Genomic DNA, 23,396 nt, shown 5'->3' on the forward strand with positions numbered 1-23,396 from the left:
GTTCTTGTCAAACTGTGTTGTGTCTTCAGGAATCTATCGTGTGGTGGGGAACAAGAAGGGTATTTTCACCCGGCAAAGGCAGCCCAAGGCAGCAGCGTTCCTCTTGAGGAAGAGGTACTGGAGGCTGGCTAATGAGACGGGCAGACTGCTTCCTGACTGACTAAATAACTCTGATCACTCTGAAACTCTGATGGTAGCCAGTCTGGGAAATAGTCAACACTGTGTAAGCAGTATGCTGAACCAATACTGTGATATTGTGTCTGAACAACATCTGTGTGTGTGTTTGTGTGTGTGTATACATATTGATCTTAACTAATGAACTTTATAATACTTTATTCCAGCTGTAGGGAACATTTTATAGGTCTACAGTGATTGAAAATAGACTCTTGTGCCTTATCTATTGTGAAGTACACCTTTTCTAATTAAAGCCTCAATTTAAAAAAGTCTGACGCAAATTATAAAATATAATATCATAAAACAGATTTTTTTAAACTGCAATAATTTGCAAATCTCATAAGCCTGCATTTTATTCATAATAGAACAAAGAAAACATATTTACTGTTTAAAGTGAAACATACAGAATTGAATGGCAGTAGCACATCTTGTAAAGAACCAATTGAATGCACCAACAAACAAACTACCTGAACAACCAGTGACTTAGCTCTCTCTCCCCCAAAGATACCAATGAATCTCTCTAAATAAATTACACTGTCAGATACGTCCCCTTCGAGCCCCCTACCAGGAAAGTTCAAACGAAATTAATGCCACTGGAAAGCAGGCTAAAACCCACTAAACCAGTCTGTTTTTAAAGAGGACAAGACCTCATTTTGTCATGAGCCAACCCAGAATTCAGACAAAAGGAGAGACCAAAAAGACCACAGAGTTTATAGGACCAAAATATATTTAATTAAACTGACTGAAAATTTTAGAACAAGTGTAGTGTAGTGGGTGCATGGATGCTTGTAAATTATAGCATATATGCAAGAAAATTGCTCAACCGAATGGGAAGAAGAGAGAGCAAAACTCTTTTACTTAGCAGGCTTCAGTTCTTTGTCAGTGTCCTGGGGAAAGACATGGGATGATTATCACCTATTGCCAATAGGAGGTGCCATAAGGGTGACCTGATACTGGCACATAGATGTCTCCAGACATGGACTCTAATCAATCATGTGAAGTGTGGGTAAGATGGGACAAAAGTTACTTAAGATTTAGTTGAGATTTCATGTCCAGTGGGGAATGATCAAAATTCTGGCACACAGCTAGCTACAAAAAAGCCCTTTCACAAAAACTCAAAAGCTTCAGAGTTTAACATCGCCAAGGCTTAGATTCAACTCACCAAAGGTAGTGTTGATCCAATCCAGGAGGAATTAAAGTACAAAGCCTGAAAATTGTGAAAATGCCAGAATTACACCTGACATTTAAAGTGGCTGACTTCCTGTTGGGTTTAAGATATGGCTCCAAGAGGCTTTTTTGAAGTTGTCAGGACATTCCACAAGGCTGCTAAATTTCAGACACATGGATGAAATGTTACAGTATAAACACTTGTAACATTTAACTACACATAACACTACATTTTAAAAATAATAATAATCATTTTGTAGGTGGAACTATGACCCATAAAACATGAAAGCCTTTATCAGTTTGGAGGCGTGTACCAGTTTTCATGACTTCTTAGGTTTTTCAAGCCCCTCAACAGCATCTTGTTTCTTTATGCTGAATTCCCACTGTTGAATGAGAAATCACACTGTTCATGATAAAGCACCATGAAGGTCTGAAGTTTATTCAGACTGCTTTTGAATTGGATGTGGTCAGCCTGAGTGTAGCAGTACATCAGAGTATAAAACATCATTTTGTGTTGCCACTAGGTGGTGCTCTCACTATTGCTTGCTATTGATGTGTTCAGGTCAGGACTGGACAATCTGTCTGAGTTAAAGCAAGGTTGTGTTTCATTCGAAATATCAAAATTTGCACCAGGGTCACACCCTTTGTTAGAAACTGACTGTTTTCAAAATAAAGCAATACCAACTCCTTGAGGCTTTTCTGACCAAATTTTAGATAGCTCAGGTCAACCACCCAGTCCTCCGAAGTGTAAAACATGACAGTTTCTGTTGCCACTAGGTGGCGCTATGATTGTGATTTAATGTTTACATATGGATCTGTTATTAATTTTAATATGCATAACTCAATCTCTGTGTTACAAAATGTTAAGAATTTGAGCATGTTTAGGTGCTCAAAAGGGTGATTTATTTGATGAAATAGTGTGTGTAAATGAAAATAAACACTTGACACTTTTGTAATGAATTTATTAAAGACAATATACTCAACATGCAAACAGTATCTGATTTAATTATTTGCATCATATGCAGTGCAGTTCAGGAGTGGACGGTGCCGCCGTCATTTTTTCAAAAAAGACCACAGACACCTAAAAGGTTAAATGACGTATCGATCATGGATGGTGGCGTGACAGCAATCAGACAGTTCACTATCAGTGACTCAGGCTGTACCATCATCACGTGGTTGACCTTTGAGTTCCAGCAGGACATTAAACATTTAAACTCGTTACACTAGCCTACCTGTCAGAGTTATTGCTGCAGACATTTTCCATTAAAATGTACTTTTCATAAAACAGAACTGTTTTGATTGCTTTTCACTTATTTCAGGCCCGTTTTTCCAAACATTTAAGGCTTTTTTTTCAATTGGTCCAACTATGAGAGATGTTTACTTATCAGGTTAGATACATGTCATTAAACACTAATCTGCATCCGCGATTACAATGCTATTAAATTAATGAAATTCAGCTGGCGTGACTGAGACACATTGGAGATACTCTATGCTCACACACTGTTACTAATGCTGTTATGTTCTGTGCTGGTTTATTTCATCTGCATTAATGATTCACTATTCACTAACCACACAAGAAAAAAATAGTAGTGGTCAGGCACGTAGTAATTTACAAAGAAATATCTGTGTTTTATAAGCTGTCACTTTTAGATCATGTACATCCTAGCCTTACATGTTACTGCATCTTGCTACAGTGTATTTTTACTCCTCTAACTCCCTTATTACCATTTGCATATCCTGGAGCTAACGGCAGCGTTTGTCCTAGATGTCGTTCTAGAGGCAGAACTAGTTCATCATCCAGGAGCTGTTGTGTGACCCTTTGTGTTCTATAAAGGCTACTGAAGACACAAAGTTTAAAGTTTACTCATAAACTTTCCTCTGTGGTTCTCTACATAAAATCTCAGTATTGGAAATCTTGTTTATCTAAAGTAATCAGTCATTTTCCATAAACCTGCTATTTTTTCAGTCATGGTGATCATCAAAAGGATATTCTAAATTAAAAATATATTAAAAGTTGAATGTGTCTCTTGTGTTTAATTCTGAAGGGTAAGTTTAGAATAAGGAATTCCTGACTGTGACATTAGACTAATGTCCAGTCTCCACCAACCACCCTCCTTTGCCACTTACAGATATTGAACAACCTCAACCAAACATGAAAATTCTGAGCTAGAGACTGTATAAATCTCTCAATACAACTTTGACAAAACATGAACAAAATGTTGCTTAAATCCATTGATAATATCAGATCCACAATGTATCACAATAACACTTATTTCACAAAGATAAACAAAACACAATACTTCTGTACTTCATTTTTAACTACATTTACAAACATCATAAAATTAACTCGTTTTTAAACATTTTAATTCTTGTTCAGCACTAAATTATTTATGTGAAATGTATTTCCACTGTACTGACAATGTAACTTCTGTTTTTTTAAATATAGCTGTAATGTCCTCTGCCTCTAACGCCTTGCTAGAGTCGACATTCAGACTAAACTCCTCTTCAAAATGACCACGCAGACAAGAGGGTTTGACTTCACTCCCTTTACTTAGGCCAGTTGAAGTAGGGTAAAACTGAGAAACAACATGAAATGCTCTTAGAAATCATAGATGAGGACAAATACACAATAACAGTACAAATTACTTGTTTAGCCAAAAGGGTTAGCGAATCCTCTCTTTACAAAGCTAGACCACAAAGAAAGACTTATACAGCCCTAATTGAAGGTCACCCCTCCCTGCAGCTCAGCCAAGACATCCTTGTCGCCAGAGTTCTTGCTGATGTAAAGAAAGGATGTGCCCTGGTAAGAGTGATGAACCTCTCCCAGCATGCTATCACTATCAAGCCTCACACGCATCTGGCCAAGGCATCTCTGGTGGAAAGTATTGTGGACTTTTCAGACAGGGTGTGGGGCAGTCATCACATTAGCGGAGGCAGAGAAGTATGCCTGGGTATGGACCACGTTGTGGCAAGCCAGGAAGTGGATTTAAGTGGAGCAGACGTCAAAAATGAGCACCAGCGTTCCCTTCTTAAAGAGCTTGTGGAAAGGAACATAGGTGTGTTCTCACAGCACCCCATGGATTATGGCCATACAAAGACTGTGCAACATGAAATCCCTCTGGTCGACTCTAAGCCATTTCGACTGCCTTACCGTAAGATCCCCCCATCACAGTGGCAGGATGTGAGAAGGTTGCTGACAGAAATGGAGGCAGCGGGAGTTATCAGGCCCAGCAAAAGTCCATATGCTTCACCTGTCGTGATCGTAACCAAGAAAGATGGATCACTAAGGCTGTGTATTGACTACAGGAAACTGAACTCCTGTAGCACGAGTGATGCTTTTCCTCTCCCCAGAATAGAGGAAGCCCTGGAGGCTCTAGGGCAGGCAAGATACTTCTCCACCCTTGACCTCACTTCTGGTTATTGGCAGGTAGAGGTGGCGGAGCATGACAAACACAAGACGGCATTCAGCACCCCTATGGGGCTGTTTGAAGCAAATCGTATGCCCTTTGGACTGCAGAATGCTCCCTCCACCTTTCAGAGACTCATGGCCTGCTGCTTTGGCGATCTGAACTTCACCCACCTCCTAATCTATCTTGATGACCTATCATATTCTCCAAAACCTTTGATGAGCATCTAGAAAGACTGCAGCATGGCTTGAAGTTAAAGCCCTCTAAATGCCAGCTTGTGAGAAAGGAGGTTCAGTATTTGGGTCACTTGGTGTCTGCTGAGGGGATCTGGACAGACCCAGAGAAGATCAGCAGGGTGAAAAACTGGGTGAGGCCCACAAACCCCAAAGAAGTGTTGCAATTCCTGGGATTTGCTGGATACTACAGGCGGTATGTAACTGGGTACTCTACCCTAGCTGCTCCCCTGTACCGCCTAACTGCTGGTGACTCCAGAAAGAAAAAGCGAGGGGGAAAGAAAAGTCTGGCCACCGATCCACCTTTTGTGTGGACAGATGAATGCGAGAAGGCCTTTGAGACCCTAAAAGAAAGGCTGACAAGCGCTCCAGTGCTGGGATATCCTGATTATAGCTTGCCTTTCGTTCTGCAAACGGACGCCTCAGGGGAAGGTCTGGGCGCCGTTCTAGCTCAGGTCCAAGGGGGAGCTGAGAGGGTCATAGCCTTCGCCAGCAGAGGTTTGAGCCCAGAAGAGACAAGGTATCCTGCACACAAACTCGAGTTCCTTGCTCTCAAATGGGCAGTCACAGACAAATTCTACGACCACCTCTATGGGCGTAGGTTCTCTGTCCAGACAGACAATAACCCTCTCAAATATGTTATGTCCTCAGCAAAGCTGGATGCTACAGGCCAGCGGTGGGTGTCTAGGCTGGCTGCTTTGGATTTTGATGTCCAGTATCGGAGGGCACAGAGCAACACAAACGCTGATGCCCTCTCTTGCATGTCTAACCAGGAGGTCACGCACATCCTACAGACATGCCCTCAGTGGGTGGGTGTCAACGAACAGGGGTATGGTGTGAGACAGGCTACCCAGGATACTCAAAGCCTCATTGGCCATGGCACGTCTGCAGGGGAGGAAGTTGAACTCGGCCCCCCTATATCCACTGAGCCTTGCAGGGATGTGGGGATGGAATCCTTGCCCACCATGACCAAACAGGAGATCCGTGCAGGGCAGAAAAAAGACCTTGTTATTGGCCCGTCTTGCACTATAAGAGTATGAACCAGAAACCAAGCCGCAGTGAGCGGATCAGTGGTGGAGGGCACGTGCGTCTTCTCTTAAAGGAGTGGAGAAGGTTAGTGGTAAGGGATGGCGTCCTGTACCGCTGCATCCAAGACAGCCAAAGGGGAGTAGTTGAGCAATTGGTGCTACCAGAGGATTTGTGTATATCAGTCAAGACTGCTCTCCACGATGACTCAGGCCACCTTGGTTTTGAGAGCACCATGATAAGGGAGAGATTTTATTGGCCACGGATGTTTCAGGAAATCAAGGCTTGGTGCGAGCAATGTGAGAGGTGCTGCCTTAGAAAAACTCAGGGCCCCCCTGGTCAGTATCCACAGCAGTGCCCCCTTGGAGCTAGTTTGTGTGGAGTTTTTGACTCTTGAGAAATCAAAAGGTGGTATCGAAAATGTCCTCGTTGTCACTGACCATTTCTCACGCTATGCGCAAGCATACCCCACTAAAGACCAAACAGCCAGCACAGTCTCTAAGGTGCTGTATAGAAACTTTTTCTGTCGGTTTGGCTTCCCAGCGAAATTGCATGCAGACCAAGGGCGCAATTTTGAAAGTGCTGTGGTGAAGGAGCTTTGTAAATACACCGGCATCACTAAGACCCACAACACGCCCTATCCCACAGGGCAACGGGACAACTGAACGGTTTAACCGCACCCTCATGAACATGCTGGGGACGCTAGAACCTCACCTGAAGCCCCGGTGACACGAATGACCAATATGAATTGGGCGTCCGTGGCTCAGGGGGTTGGGAATCGCATCTGTAACCGGAAGGTCGCCGGTTCAATCCCTGGGCTCTCTGTCCTGGTCGTTGTGTCCTTGGGCAAGACACTCTTGCCTACTGGTGTTGGCCAGAAGGGCCAATGGCGCGATATGGCAGCCTCGGTTCTGTCAGTCAGCCCCAGGGCAGCTGTGGCTACAACTGTAGCTTGCCTCCACCAGTGTGTGAATGTGAGAGTGAAGGAATAGTGGTGTTTCTGAGTAGCTTATTTGCTCAACAATTTAATTAACAACTTTTAAATACATTCTTTTTCATAGTATAATCTTCACTTGCTTCATCCGAAGCACACTTTCTGTGTACTCACTACCTAATTTATAGCCAAAGTATTCACTCACTGTCTCTGTACTGTTTCGCTAGCTCAGCTTAGCTTAGCTCGTAGCCGACTCGTTAGCACCATGGCTACTTCACCTGTCCCTCCTGCACTTTCTTGCTCATTGTGTCAGATGTTTAGTTACTCCTCGGCCTCCTTTAGCAGTAATGATATCTGTAACAAATGTAGCATATTTGCAGCTCTGGAGGCCAGGATTACTGAATTGGAGACTCGGCTTCGCACCCTTCATTCACTCATAGCTAGCCAGGCCCCTGTAGCTGGTGCAGCCGAAGATAGCGTAGGCCCCGCTAGCTGTTCCCAGCAGACCCCAAGCAGCTGGGGAAAGAGGGCGGCTGGGTCACGGTGAGGAGGAAGCATAGTCCTAAACAGAAGCCCCAGGTACACCACCAACCCGTTCATGTGTCTAACCGTTTTTCCCCACTCGGCGACACACCCGCCGGGGGTCAAACTCTGGTAATTGGTGATTCTGTTCTCAGACATGTGAAGCTAGAGACACCGGCAACCATAGTCAATTGTCTTCCAGGGGCCAGAGCAGGCGACATTGAAGGAAATTTAAAACTGCTGGCTAAGGGTAAACGTAAATTCAGTAAGATCATAATTCACGTCGGCAGTAATGACACCCGGTTACGCCAATCGGAGGTCACTAAAATCAATATTGAATCGGTGTGCAACTTTGCCAAAACAATGTCAGACTGAGTAGTTTTCTCTGGTCCCCTCCCCAATCAGACCAGGAGTGACATGTTTAGCCGCATGTTCTCCTTAAATTGCTGGCTGTCTGAGTGGTGTCCCAGAAACGATGTGGGCTTCATAGATAATTGGCAAACCTTCTGGAGGAAACCTGGTCTTGTTAGGAGAGACGGCATCCATCCCACTTTGGATGGAGCAGCTCTCATTTCTAGAAATATGGACAAATTTATTAAACCCCCCAAAATATGACTATCCAGAGTTGGGACCAGGAAGCAGAGTTGCAGTCTTACACGCCTCTCTGCAGCTTCTCTCCTCCTGCTACCCCCCAAAAACCCATCTCCATAGAGACTGTGTCAGCTCCCGAACAGACAAAAAACAAACTAAAAACCAGCAACAAACAACTTAAACATAAACAATTACAAAGAAAGAACAATAAAGTATCCACATCTGAACCAAAGAGTAAAACAGTGAAATGTGGATTATTAAATATTAGGTCTCTCTTCTCCAAGTCTCTGTTAGTACATGACTTAATAATTGATCAACAAATTGATTTACTCTGCCTTACAGAAACCTGGTTGCAGCAGGATTATTATGTTAGTTTAAATGAATCAACACCCCCGAGTCATTCTAACTACCAGAAACCTCGAAGCACAGGCCGAGGGGGAGGTGTGGCAGCAATTTTTCACACCAGCCTATTAATTAATGAAAGACCAAGACAGACTTTTAATTCATTTGAAAGCCTGATGCTTAACCTCGTCCACCCCAGCTGTAAAACTCAGAAACCAGTCTTACTTGTTATCATCTATCATCCACCTGGGCCTTACACAGAGTTTCTGTCTGATTTCTCAGACTTTAATCTAATTTAGTTCTGAGCTCAGATAAAATAATTATTGTGGGTGATTTTAACATCCATGTAGATGCTAAAAATGACAGCCTCAACATGGCATTTAGTCTGTTATTAGACTCAATTGGTTTCTCTCAAAATGTAAAAGAACCCACCCACCACTTTTATCACACTCTAGATCTTGTTTTAACATATGGCATAGAAACTGAACATTTAACAGTGTTTCCTGAAAACCCTCTCCTGTCTGATCATTTCCTGATAACATTTACATTTACAATAATTGATTACACAGCGGTGGAGAGTAGACTTTATCAAAGTAGATGTCTTTCTGAAAGCGCTGTAACTAAGTTTAAGAATATAATCCAGCCACTGTTATCATCTTCAATGCCCTGTACCAACATAGAGCAGAGCAGCTATCTGAACGCTACTCCAACAGAGGTCGATCATCTTGTTAATAATTTCACCTCCTCACTACGTACGACTCTGGATACTGTAGCTCCATTGAAAACTAAGGTCTCTAATCAGAAGTACCTGACTCCGTGGTATAATTCTCAAACACGTAGCCTAAAGCAGATGACTCGTAATCTGGAGAGGAAATGGCGTGTCACAAATTTAGAGGATCATCATTTAGCCTGGAGAAATAGTTTGCTGCTTTATAAGAAAGCCCTCCGCAAAGCCAGAACATCTTACTATTCATCACTGATTGAAGAAAATAAGAACAACCCCAGGTTTCTCTTCAGCACTGTAGCCAGGCTGACAAAAAGTCAAAAAGTCAGAGCTCTTTTGAGCCAACCATCCCTTTAACGTTAACTAGTAATGACTTCATGAACTTCTTCACAAATAAAATTTTTATCATTAGAGAAAAAATTACCAATAATCATCCCACAGATGTAATATTATCTACAGCTACTCTTATTACCATTGATGTTAAGTTAGACTCTTTTTCTCCAATTGATCTTTCTGAATTAACTTCAATAATTACTTCCTCCAAACCATCAACGTGTCTTTTAGACCCCATTCCTACAAAACTGCTCAAAGAAGTCCTACCATTAATTAATTCTTCGATCTTAAATATGATCAACCTATCTCTAATAATCGGCTATGTACCACAGGCCTTCAAGCTGGTTGTAGTTAAACCTTTACTCAAAAAGCCATCTCTAGACCCAGCAGTCTTAGCTAATTATAGGCCAATCTCCAACCTTCCTTTCATATCAAAAATCCTTGAAAGAGTAGTTGTCAAACAGCTAACAGATCATCTGCAGAGGAATGGTTTATTTGAAGAGTTTCAGTCAGGTTTCAGAGCTCATCACAGCACAGAAACAGCTTTAGTGAAGGTTACAAATGATCTTCTTATGGCCTCTGACATGGACTCATCTCTGTGCTTGTCCTGCTAGACCTTAGTGCAGCATTCGATACTGTTGACCATAATATCCTATTAGAGCGATTAGAACATGCTGTAGGTATTACAGGTACTGCACTGCAGTGGTTTGTATCATATCTATCTAATAGACTTCTGTAACCGGAAGGTCGCCGGTTCGATCCCCGGGCTCTCTGTCCTGGTCGTTGTGTCCTTGGGCAAGACACTTTACCCTACTGGTGTTGGCCAGAGGGGCCGATGGCGCGATATGGCCGCCTCGGTTCTGTCAGTCTGCCCCAGGGCAGCTGTAGCTACAACCGTAGCTTGCCTCCACCAGTATGTGAGAGTGAATGAATAATGGCATTGTAAAGCGCTTTGGGTGCCTTGAAAAGCGCTATATAAATCCAATCCATTATTGTTATTACTCCAATTTATACATGTAAATGGAGAGTCCTCTTCACACACTGAGGTTAATTATGGAGTTCCACAGGGTTCAGTGCTAGGACCAATTCTGTTTACATTATACATGCTTCCCTTAGGCAGTATCATTAGAAGACATAGCATACATTTTCACTGCTATGCATATGACACCCAGCTCTATCTGTCCATGAAGCCAGATAACACACACCAATTAGTTAAACTGCAGGAATGCCTTAAAGACATAAAGACCTGGATGGCCGCTAACTTTCTGCTTCTTAATTCAGATAAAACTGAGGTTATTGTACTTGGCCCTGAAAAGCTTAGAAATATGGTATCTAACCAGATTCTTACTCTGGATGGCATTACCTTGGCCTCCAGTAACGCTGTGAGGAACCTTGGAGTCATTTTTGACCAAGACATGTCCTTCAACGCACATATTAAACAAATATGTAAGACTGCTTTCTCCCATTTGCGCAACATGTCTAAAATTAGAAATATCCTGTCTCAGAGTGACGCTGAAAAACTAGTTCATGCATTTATTACTTCCAGGCTGGACTACTGTAATTCATTATTATCAGGATGTCCAAAAAACTCACTGAAAAGCCTTCAGCTAATCCAAAATGCTGCAGCAAGAGTACTGACAGGGACTAGGAAGAGAGCGCATATTTCTCCTGTTTTGGTTTCCCTTCATTGGCTTCCTGTTAAATCCAGAATTTAATTCAAAATCCTGCTCCTCACATACAAGGTCTTAAATAATCAGGCCCCATCTTATCTTAATGACCTTGTAGTACCATATCACCCTATTAGAGCACTTCGCTCTCGCTCTGCAGGTCTACTTGTAGTTCCTAAAGTATTTAAAAGTAGAATGGGAGGGAGAGCCTTCTGTTTTCAGGCCCCTCTTCTGTGGAACCAGTTTCCAGTTTGGATTCGGGAGACAGACACTATCTCTACTTTCAAGATTAGGCTTAAAACTTTCCTTTTTGCTAAAGCATATAGTTAGGGCTGGACTAGGTGACCCTGAATCCTCCCTTAGTTATGATGCAATAGACGTAGGCTGCCGGGGGATTCCCATGATGCATTGAGTTTTTCCTTTCCAGTCACCTTTCTCACTCACTATGTATTAACAGACCTCTCTGCATTGAATCATATCTGTTATTAACCTCTGTCTCTCTTCCACAGCATGTCTTTTATCCTGTCTTCCTTCTCTCACCCCAACCAGTCGCAGCAGACGGCCGCCCCTCCCTGAGCCTGGTTCTGCCGGAGGTTTCTTCCTGTTAAAAGGGAGTTTTTCCTTCCCACTGTCGTCAAAGTGCTTGCTCATAGGGGGTCATATGATTGTTGGGTTTTTCTCTGTATCTATGAAGCGCCTTGAGGCGACTTTTGTTGTGATTTGGCGCTATATAAATAAAATTGAATTGAACTATAAATCCAGCTTGAGGTGTTTATGTAAACACTGAAACAGGTTTGCTTGCTGCAAACATTCACACTGGATCCTACATTAAAGAACTCTGGTACTCCGGCTTCCTCCCACAGTCCAAAGACATGCAGTAAGTGGGGTTGGGTTAATTGGTGACTCCAAATTGCCCATAGGTGTGAATGTGAGTGCGAATAGTTGTCTGTCTCTATGTGTTAGCTCTGCAATAGACTGGCAACCTGTCCAGGGTGTACCCTGCCTCTACCCTGGTAGCTGGGATAGGCTCCAGCCCCCCTGCGACCCTGACAAGGAGAGAATGGATGGATGAGTGGAAGAAAGAAATGATGGGTGACAAAAATCTTTTTTTTTTTTTTTTAGATCCAGGAAGATACAGAACGGATAATATTTTATAAAGTACGTCAGTTATCTTTAAAAGGGAACACAATGATGCTTTTGGTAACTTACCACCATCTGCTGAGCTGTGATACAACTTCATACGCTCTCATTTATCTTTCAGATAAAATCCCCTGAATATTGTTGAAAGACTCAAAAATGTTGTCAAAGTAACAAGATTGCGTTTTAGGTTTTATTAGTCCAAATATTCTAAAGATTTAAGCTAATAAAACCTAAAAGACTTAAAAGCAAGTCTTTTTGTGTATTAAACACATTATTTCATTCAAATAACTTAAACTAACAGCTTCAGAGGGAATGTTTTAATGGTAGATCATTTCCACATGACAATGACACAATTAAAAATGTTCTCACGTCAACCTTTTTCCACAGTTTTCCCTTAAGGTAAGCTGGATTTAAACAGGTTATTTTTTGCACCTTCCTACCATTCATGTAACACTTTTCCATGTAAGAAAATACAGCATTTTAAAACATATTTGGCAATACAGAAGCAAACCCAGTAAGATTTCCTCCACAAAGAAATTTAATAAACCTTTTATGCTGACACGTGGATATCCTAGCCCTCCAACCCCCCAACATTTTTTTTTTACTAAAACAACCCAGAATGTTAACAGTCTATACAGCTAAAGGGCATAATTAATTCTGAAAAAACATTACAATCTTATCATTGGAACAGTGTGTTTTCTGCTAACAAACATCTCCTAACTAAGCAAGATAAAGATAATTACATAGTGGAGTAAGGAAAAAAGGAACGGCCATTTCTGAATAGAGTTTCGTACTGATACCAGGTATCAAATCTTTAGGAATTACCAATTAAGCAAATTTCATCCTAAGGAAGGCAAGCACAAGTGCCTGTTGCAGTTCTTTGTTTTACAAGGCTATTTACTGTTGCTTGTCTTTGGCTCAAGGCCTAGTGATCAAACAGAAGGCACTTTCATTGGCATTGGTGATGCAACTAACATGGCAGTTTTACCTCAGGGCCTAAATGAAGATTTGTGAGAATGTAGCAAAGATTATGCCTTGACCTTGATTTTAGAGTTACATCATCAAGGAAATGGTGATCCTTTTACCTGGCAAAGATTTCCCAAACTTTTGAATAAACATCCATCAAATTTCTTTCTTGTAGTTTTAAAGTAACTTTACACAAATGGTGTAATGGGCTTTCATGACTGGAATCTTAGATATTGTACGCTTCTCAGTTCTATATCAGTATTCACAGGAACCATACTTTTTAACTAGCAATCTGTCAGTTATTTAAATTTAAAAAAAAAAAAAAGACTTCTATGGATTCACTTGCACAAAACTTGTGAGCGTGCAGAAAAAGGATAAAAGAGTGTGGTTGGTAACCTCGTCCAGTGCTGAGATGAAAAACAACCTGGCATAAGCCAGGAAATACTGTAGATAGGGAAGTTCTTACCGAAGATGTACTATGAGACACTAACATTTAAAGGACTTGAATGGTATTCGCTTCTTTTTTTTGCTACTTTACCACCAATCACATTTACAGAACTGGCAACCATTTTTCAAAGCAAACCAATATTTGAATGAGGTCTCCTATTCCAGGCAGCCACTCATCTCCATTCTGTTTTATGCAGCATGGAAATTCAATTTTCACCAGTTTTCATACTGGCATAAGGGAAACCTAAAATTCCATTATTAGCATGACCCAAGTGGCTAGAGGTGATTGGGTTCTGGGTAATTGATCCATTTTGAATCTTGCTTTAAAAACTTTAAGAGCATCATCAGATACCATCAAAATCAAAGTGAAGTCTATATTAAAGTGGCCCCATATGCTCTTCTCTTGGACTCCATTAGAGTAGCTTTGTGTGACTTATAGTTCAAAATGATCCTCATTTATCTTAGCCCCTTAGTTCATCCATATGTTCAGGATCCCTCTGCCCTCATGAACAGAAGGGTTGAACCAAGTGTGTGGATCTTCTGCGCTCATCGTCCGGACCATCAGACTGAGACGGCCACATTAGAGAATGCCACTCTCATTCATACCATAAAGAGTCAAGAGTGGGAAAATGACCCGACACCGGCTCTTTAGAGCAGTCTGAAACCTGAGCTTTTGTCTCACAGAGATTACTTGTACATTGACCTCATTATTTAAAACTTTGGCCACGTTTAATACAAGCATCCACCACTGTAACAGTGTTAGCATCACAGGTCCATTTTAAGCTAGTAGGCCCACACTGGACATGCCCAAAAAACAAATCTCAACATGACTGTAAAGGATTAAATAATCATCATTTCACAAAGAAACAAATGTCTGCCTGGAATGCAGGAAAAACTATAAGAAATTATTATAAAGTGTACCTTGGAAAACAGAGGCGTAGTAAATGAGTCCCAACATGCAAGAACAGAAATTATTTCACCAAAAAAAAGAAAAAGGGATCACCTGAATTTCCATTTTCATACACAACCAATGACTTTGTGATTTATCACATCACCAGTAGTAAATCACTAAAATGACTTGTGACTATGACAGTTGCTATCAACACTTGAAAACCCTCAGAACGATGGAACAGCTTTGTACGAGACCCTGAATTATACTACAGAGGAATGGAGAGGATCAGGGATGAAACTATCAACAGGCTGCTTTAAGACCACAGATGAATCACATTATTACACTTTTTATGACTCTTACTGATCTTTGACAGTGGGTGCAAGATTGTCCGATGGCCAACATATGCTAAAAGCCAGGAGATGGTGTACCGTGCACGTGACAAACAGGATACTTAACAGTGGACAGCAGTCTGGATGGAAGGGAGATGATGGTTCTACTCCCTCGTTTCACTACATGCTGCGCTCGCCTTCTCCATGTCTGCTTAGACCTTCCAATGGTGGATTAGAACAAACAACAGTGATCAGGTTATCTTTTTCTACTGGAACAAAACCCAAGTAACCACCCGTGTGGTTAACACGCTGCTTGGTTTTCTTACAGATCTCCCACCAATCACAAAGTAGTGCATTTTCCAAGTTTTGTTCACATCCTGCAAATGAACTGTAACTCAGCTTGGCAAGATCACTGTTACTGTTCAAGTGATATCACATGTATACAAAAGCCCAATGAACATTAATGAAGTGGGAACAGAAAAATAAAGAGTTGCTTCTGCCACTAGGCCGCTCCTTGCCCTTGAACAATCACAGTGTAGCAGGCTTTGCTACCTTTATGAGCCTATTAGGGAGAGAGAAACACTTTACTGGTATCTTAATTTACAAAATTGTGATCATAAAAATAAAGCCTTGGACCTGTGACAATAAAACAATGAGGAAAAAAACATCTGATGCAATAATATGACATCCCCCCCCCCAAAAAAAAGGAAAGGTAATTTACCGTAACACTCCTTTAGGCACATAATTCTTTATGGGTTTCCACTCGTGTGGTGGTCAGGAATGCTTTATCCACAAGAACAACAACAACACAAAAAAAAGTGAGGGTGCCTTTACTCAAACCTGGCAAAAAGAACCCACAGTTCCATTTTGAAAGACTTCTTTCTGTGGCTTCAGATGAAACAACCACGTACAACAAAGAAATTCACACACGGCTGAACTGCACACCCGACCAGGACGACAGGACAGAAGACATCCCGAACACATCTGAAGTCTGACCCACCAAACTAAGACCCTGATTAAATCCAGATTTTCTGTTGCTTTGTTGGTAGTTTTTTCCTTTTTCCTTAAAGGTTTGTGTCGACACTAAATCACAATCTAGTCTGGAATATTGCTCAGCAGCTATGTACAGAATTGCAAAACAAACGTTCTGACTGATCTACACACACACACACACACACAATACATCTCACACTGTGCCGTGTTTTATTTTAGTGGTCCTCTTCAAAAAGAAATATACTAAAAAGTGTAAACATAAAAAAATAATAACACAAACTGTTGCCCCCTTCTCATAGAACCTGATTTGCAACTAAACGATAACCTAGTGAGTGTTTCTTCTAATTTTGGAACCCAATATTCGGCTCCGAGTTTTAGTGCAGATGAGCTGTGCAGCAATAGGAGCTTTCCAACCATTTCAAATCAAGCACCCTAAAAAAGGTCCTGTGTTTTTCTTCCACTTTCCAATTGTTGTTCAAATGAGAGCTGTCCTCTGCCTCTGGTTGTTTGCATTGTTGTTGTTGTGTTCTCACCTCCCCCAAATTCGAGCATGCACGCACACACACACACACACACACACACACACACACACACACACACACACACACACACACACACACACACACACACACACACACACACACACACACTTCCTTAAGCGAGTTTAAAATGTTAAAACAAGGAAAAAGAAATTAAAGGAGAAAAAAGAAAAGAAAAATCATCTTTCACTTACAAATCCTTCCGTGTTTGCAATCAACAATGAGTTGTCAGGCCCAACATTTAAGTTAAATTTCTTCATTTTTTTTTCTTTTTTTGAACACACAGCAGAATAAACATTGTTTGGAAGCAAGGTCTCCTGGTGGCAAGTCAAATGTTCAGAGGTCACATTTCTTTTTTTTCTCTGTTTGTTTGTTTCTCGGGTTTTTCTTGCCGTTCTTGGCAGCTCAGTCCTGCTTGGCCTGTAGCTGCTGCTTCCAGGCCTCATTCAAGTAAACCAATCGCTTGTAGTTGAGAATAAAGAGAATGAAGTTCAGCGCGTATGTGGTGATGCAGATGATGCAGAAGTCCTTTAGGACAAAGTAGAGGATGTAACCCAGGTAGAGGGACCCAACCACTGACAAGATGGATGTCGTCATGAGAATGAGGGCGGCCATTGCACTGACAGTCATTCCTAAGGCAAGAAACACAAATTGAGGCTTAAACAGGTAACCATTAAAAAAATTAATAAAAAAAATACACCTTCACACAATCTCCTGAGAGAGCTCTTGTCACAGAGCTTTCAGCCTCAGGCACTTCTGCATTTATATTGTGAGTCCTCGTGACGACATTCAGCCCGCACACTGAGCCAGCCGGCTGCTTATGTCATCGTGCTGTCACATGATGACACGTCCTTATTTTGTCAGTGTCTGCACTTCTTTTACACCAGGTTTGTACTCATAGGAGTCACTACTAAACACACAGGTATTCTCTTTTGCTACCGTTATTGTTTTAGACATTTATCATCATGATTTAGATCAAATGATGGGATGCAGCTTTGGTTCAACAATCACTAACAACTGGGAACAACATGTTAAAAAAAAGCTGTATTCGATTCCACCAGCCTGCGGTGATAAAAACAAGGATTTTTACAGATGTACTGGTAAAGTTACTGCGTTTGTCAAAAGAGTGTAAGGACTGAATGATGGGAGGAAAGGCAGCAAAGATTTTCTAAGCACGCTCTTTCAAGCAGCTATAATGTGTGTTGCTCCTTGCTGTATCCACAGACACACACAGAAGTAGATTGTGTGTACTTTTGGGTGTCCCCATTGCCATCTATTGTAACTACAACACTGACTATGGATGTGAACTAGGGCTGGGCTATATCATACCGTTCACGGTAATACCGGTGTAATGTTGGGCAACGATAGGAAAATGAAATATCGCGATAGAATATGGGTAAAACGCAGATGCGCAGAGCCTTTGTTTACATAAGCACAAGGCGGCGATGCAGAATAAGAAGAGCGAAAGGGGATTGTTAAATGAAACGGATGAACCAGAATTGGTTTGTAAAGATCCTGCAACTTCAGTGGTGTGTAACTGGTTTGGCTTTCATCTGTCAGATGCACAACAAAGCACCATTTTTGGTAGCGCATGCTAGCAGGCTGTCGTTATTACCGTGTTTTTTGGAAAATACGGCACATTTTTCTGAAAATCGACAATTTCCCTTATGTATGAATTCTGGTTGTGTTTACTGACCTCGAAACGATTTTATGTGGTACACGGCGCTCGGAAATCTGTCAAATTTTTCAGTACGACTTTGCACCGCTTGATGGATTGTCGGAGCATTACGCCTATCGTAGACAGGAGCCTCGCGGAGTGATACGTACTGTGGTTCAACATAATATTACCGTATTGTGTGTATAACCTATTAGGTTTTGTGGATATTATACATGGTTATGCTTAGGATATGTCGGCCAATTTCCACTGGAAATGCCTTTTGGTTAAACTGTCAGCAAGGAATTTGCATTTGCACTGTAAAAGTTTTATATAACTTTAATGATTAAGTGTTTAAGTGAAAATACATTGATGGGGTTTTTTTTGCACTAATAAAGTTGTGGAGTTGTAAAGTATTTTGTCTAGTGTCAATTATATCATCAGTTTTATTGTTATCGCAAATTTTCAAATGTATATCGTGTAGGGCTGCCACGATTTGTCGACTAGTCACGATTACGTCGACTATCAAAATCGTCGACGACTGATTTAATAGTCGACGCGTCGTTTGAAGCTTTGTAAGATCGCAAAAGACGCAGGAATAATAGCAGGATTTAAGAGTGTAATAACGGACTGAAACAGAAGATGGCAGCACAGCATGTACAAGGATGCCAGCTGCCGTTAAACCCCGAAGAAGAAGAAGAAGCAGCTGTGTCCCAGAATTCATAGCGCGGCCCAGCTTAGTTTCCAACAATGGCGGTAGCTAGTTAGTTTTAATATTACTCTTATTATTCTTTCTGGGTCACAAAATAAACGTTTAACATATTTTCAGGCGAGAATGTAGCTGTGTAAACCTCAAATATCGGCTCAGTTTATCAGGACACCACATATTTTCAAAAGCGCTCCGACGTTTTCGGAGATGTCTGTTACCCACTAGCTCGATAGCTAGCCGGGGGCTAGGTCACTAGCGCCGTGAGAACACCGGACTCCCGGCAAATTGTTTTCAAACCCACCGCCATCTTTCGCGACTCAGGTTAAATATATATGAGTCACTTAGATAAATTAAAAATGTTATTGTTTGGCTTTTTTTTAGTATTTTATTTGTTCCTGAGTAAATCGGTTTGGCTGAGATTAAAGTTATAGTTTTTACACAGCTGAATAAACGTCAAGCAGACAGCTGATTATCAGAAGTGTGAGATGCTGGAGAATATACTCCGGTGTCCTGTTATATTTTAGATAGCAAGGAGTTTATTAAACTTTACCGAAACAATCTGCAAATTTCATTAAAATTGAATAAACTATCATCTTGTCTTTATTTTTAGTTAGCACCTTAAAAGCTTAAAGCTGTAAGCTAATGATAGTTATATAAGAGCAGATGCTGCTGGTGCAATAAGCTGTAGTTTTACGTCCAGTGGATGATGATCTGATTAGTCGACTAATCGCATAAATAATCGGTGACTAGTCGACTATCAAAATAATCGTTTGTGGCAGCCCTAATATCGTGATAAATATTTTTGGTCATATCGCCCTGCTCTAATGTGAACTTCATGCTTCAAAGACACTAAACCCTCACTGACTGAGTGAAAACAGATGAACCAGTGAAAGTTAACTGTGATACATCTGCACACATATAGGTGCCTCCATGTGTGAATAGCCTGCATCTGAGGACTGTGATGATCAGCACGCAGTAAGAATCTCAGATGGGTGTTAACAGATGTGCTTGATTTAGTAAGTGTTCACTTATAGAGCTGAAATGGATAAAAGTTCATCAGAATCTCAAACTTTGCTTGATTACCTCGACACAAATATTACTGTATATTTACTTCGTCCTCGCAACACGTAACTAATCTCTAGTTTCTTCATTACAGTTAAGGAATAAAGAAGCTAAAGATCCTCTGCAGGGACATCGCCAAATGTCACAACTATAGCAATAATTCAGTGTTTTGCAACGGCTGTTCTAACCTGCTCACTGGCATTGACCAGAGATTATGGCCCTGGTTATGCTGATTTTGGAGCAATGCTTACGTGCAAATATTTTCCAATCCAAGGCCATGCAACCAGTCTTTAATATGGAAATCTTTACCCACTGCAGCAGTTTGGATAAACTGGGATACTATTGTCCTAGTCAAATGAGTGTTAAATGCAGCAGCTAAAAGGACCTCTTGTTCAGTGCTAGGGCCAGGTGGCCGGGCAAGCCTACAGGCCTCCGGCAGGCTAACATGTCGAACCAGCATGACTGAGTCACATACGCCAGAGGGAGGAAAAACAATGTTCAAGTTAAAACAAGTCACACACAGAGAGAGAAATATTCACAATCACAGTTATCTGTCGGTGTCAAGATTAGAGTGTGACAAACAAAACGATATCAGGCATCAAACCAAACAGAAGAAGGATAAGAAGTTTTCTAAAAACTCATCTCTGCAGTCCTATGGGAGGTCCAAAAACATTTCAATACAGGTCAGCAGGAAATGCTTCCTACAACACAAACTTCGCATTTAACTGCATTATTATCATTTATAAACTCCGTGTGATGTCAGTGTCATGTGAGTCAGGTTGAGGCAAAAATAGCTGTGTTACAGGAAAGCAACAAGTTGAGTCAGCACTTGCCTCTAGAGCAAAGGCAAAGAGAGATTTGTCATATATAATCCAAAACGTAATGACAAAGTAACCCACAACTGGGAACAGAGTATAGGCTTACCTAGAAGCAGCTGAAAGGCATAAAAGACAATCCCATAGACACTGTTGGGTTGGTTCAGTGCACTGTCATTTCCAAAAATTGAGCCCAGGAGTCCGAATCCTCGACCCCACCTAAACCACAATAGAATAAAATAGAGTTTATTCATGGAAATCAACATGCACAACATGCAACGAGGCAGACTGAAGTCAAAAGATATTACCAAAAAAAAAAAAAAAAACCACTTCCTAGTGTTTGCTTCCTAAAATGCTGCAGTGAGGTGTTCATTTGAGTAAAATAACAGCAAATTATTACTCTCAGAAGAGCATTTTACTATTTAATAAACTGAACCTTTAAAAAAAAAAAAAAAAGGGGGGGGGGGGGAATCTGTTTCAGTAACAAAAAACATTTATTGTTGGCCTGAAATTCAATAAACCAATTCCAAAATATGTAGAAAGGCAGCATGTCACAAAGACAAATCACTACATCTTGACTTATGTGTTGCCTGACATGAAGCAGTTCAAACAGGAGGAATTTCTTTCTTCCTTGAGTTTCTGATATGCCATCTTTTCTTTGTATATGAAATCATTGTTTGTATTTTCTGGATGCCAAAGTATGCAGGATGCAGAATAAATAAATAAATGATTAAATAAATATGTGTGGAGAGAGAGAGAGAGAGAGAGAGAGAGAGAGAGAGAGAGAGAGAGAGAGAGAGAGAGAGTTAGAGTTGATGGGTAAGATCCAGTCCTGAAGAACTTCATTTTTTAAAGCCCCAATCCACATTGATCTATGCACTTGCTTATTTATCATTGTAAAACATCATTTGATAGAAGCATGTGTAAATGTCATTTCAATAACTCTGATCCATGTTTGACATTGTCCGACGTAACAACGCAATCCACCATGTCTCACAGTAAGAGTACTAGGAACACACAAAGGTTATGTCCTAGTGTGGACTTGCTTTTTGCAAACGCATTTCACTTTGTGAAAGCTTATTCTCCTTTTGTATAATGTATATTGTGTGTGCACCCTGTATATAATAAATTGTATTTTCCACATTACTAAATGTCCTTCTTTCCATTCATTTCACTAGAGCACCATTGTGCCTAGTTCTTTAACTGATAAGCTGAGAAAAACAGACCCTTCAGCTCACAAAAATACAGGATGACATAAAGATTACACTGCTGGAAACCATAACTGATCAGACCAATGTAAGCAGCTCGATTTCTTCTTTAAAAGAAATGTTACACTTGGGCAGGCTTACATCAGTTGAGACAGACTCTCAAACGGAAAAGTCACCGACTCATTCAACAAATATGCAGTAAGTCCTAGACAGGTTGCATTCCAGGTGTAATCAGGGCCAGCAGTGCCTCTCATTCAAACAGGCCCAGTAGATGGTGTTATTGTACTTTATTAGAACTGAATGGCCACCAAAAGCTGTTAAGCACCTTAACAGTATGCATACAAAAAGTGTATAATAATCATGAGAAAAAAAATCTAAGTAATAATCTCTGGAGATGCACCTGTCTGGCAAGGATGCGTGATGCTACAGTCCCCTCCACTGACCTCTGGACTAGCTCTGTGTTCCTTTAGGTAACCAGGCTGTAGGGTTTTAGCTCTTTGGACTTATAATTGGTGACGTTAGCACAAGAGCTAACGACAGCTGTGTGACAGCCAAAGTAGGAGGTTAGTCATTTAAGTTATTTGACTAAATTCACCAACATCAACCCAGCAAACAAATGTCCCAGTTCTGGTCATCGGAGTAACTGACTTCACGTAGCAGCATCACTCATACATTCACAATAGCCTCGCTGCGCACAAGCTATCGGGAACTTTAATGCTATATAGTTGGTTTTAACATATGTTTTAGCTTTAAGACGTGCAAAGGACAGTCGGTCTGAACAGGATCCCATTAAAACTGACAGCGTTTATGACTCTGCTGTCAGTTGGTTCAGAAGTGAAACTGGCTTAAATGTTAACCAACGGGTTTCGTTAGCTAATGGTTAGCAAAATTAGCTTCTTGGTGCTACAAAGCTAATGTGGCGCTTTAGAACCAACACCTACAATGGTAAAGTTACTTTTTCTAACTAATGCATGCATAACAGAGAGCTACCAGCCATGGCTTGTGATTAGCTTTTACGGTTGGGGTTAGCAGTCAAATGTTAGCAGAGTGCATTTGACAGTTTAAACCGCGCAGCCCTTCCCAGATTGTCACAATAGCAGGCAGCTTCATTGAGCGCCACTGTCGGCGCTCTTTGCTGAATTCAAATTACCTTGAGCTGAACACTTTTGAACAGCTGATGGAGCTGCTGACGTCGCACAGAGCTTTATAACTCGCATCCCGCGCCTTTTCCCTCTCGACGTGAAAAGCATATAAAGACAACAGTATGCCTAGCAGGCAAACAAGAAGCCTGGCTATTCTTTCCCACCGAGGGGTGGACACTCTCAGGACGGGCGCCGCCATCACTCTCTGGCCTAGCTGGAGACACGCATACACACGCAGCCAGCTCGCCTGTGAGACTCTACTGCGACGTGGAAAAGCGTCACTACGTGTGCCACACCGTCAGGGCGGGACGCTGGGCCGAGGAGGAAAACATCCCAGAAAATGCTGAGCGCAGATTTCTGGGAGAGAAGAAGCAGGCAAA

At 41.3% G+C, this 23,396-nt stretch overlaps 2 protein-coding genes across 2 annotated transcripts in view; one reads left to right on the forward strand and one right to left on the reverse strand.

Annotated features, from left to right (window-relative positions):
• The window catches only part of gusb (glucuronidase, beta), a 30,098-nt gene extending 13,561 nt beyond the window's left edge, over positions 1–16,537 (forward strand). The window contains exon 12 of the mRNA XM_080866054.1: positions 30–16,537. Coding sequence (XP_080722180.1) covers positions 30–160 — 131 coding nt within the window. The 3' untranslated portion in view covers positions 161–16,537. The remainder of the gene's footprint in view (positions 1–29) is intronic.
• Positions 15,709–23,286, reverse strand: vkorc1l1 (vitamin K epoxide reductase complex, subunit 1-like 1). Its single transcript, XM_080866057.1, has 3 exons — positions 23,025–23,286; positions 20,776–20,885; positions 15,709–17,058 (listed from the first exon to the last, which is right to left on the reverse strand). The coding sequence occupies exons 1-3, from the start codon at positions 23,213–23,215 to the stop codon at positions 16,832–16,834; spliced, it is 528 nt and encodes a 175-aa protein (XP_080722183.1). The 5' UTR covers positions 23,216–23,286; the 3' UTR covers positions 15,709–16,831.
• Between the last annotated feature and the right edge of the window lie 110 nt (positions 23,287–23,396).

This window comes from Rhamphochromis sp. 'chilingali' (genome assembly GCF_963969265.1).
Source record: "Rhamphochromis sp. 'chilingali' genome assembly, chromosome: 19".
NCBI lineage: Eukaryota > Metazoa > Chordata > Actinopteri > Cichliformes > Cichlidae > Rhamphochromis > Rhamphochromis sp. 'chilingali'.

Bases quoted from the DNA above. Each gene is read 5' to 3' on its own strand.
- vkorc1l1 (XM_080866057.1), bottom strand. From the start codon at position 23,215: ATGGCGGCGCCCGTCCTGAGAGTGTCCACCCCTCGGTGGGAAAGAATA. The intron at 20,886-23,024 runs GTAATTTGAATT...ATTGTGGTTTAG, and splicing joins TCAAAAGTGTTCAGCTCAAG to GTGGGGTCGAGGATTCGGAC. The intron at 17,059-20,775 runs GTAAGCCTATAC...TTCTTGCCTTAG, and splicing joins TGCCTTTCAGCTGCTTCTAG to GAATGACTGTCAGTGCAATG.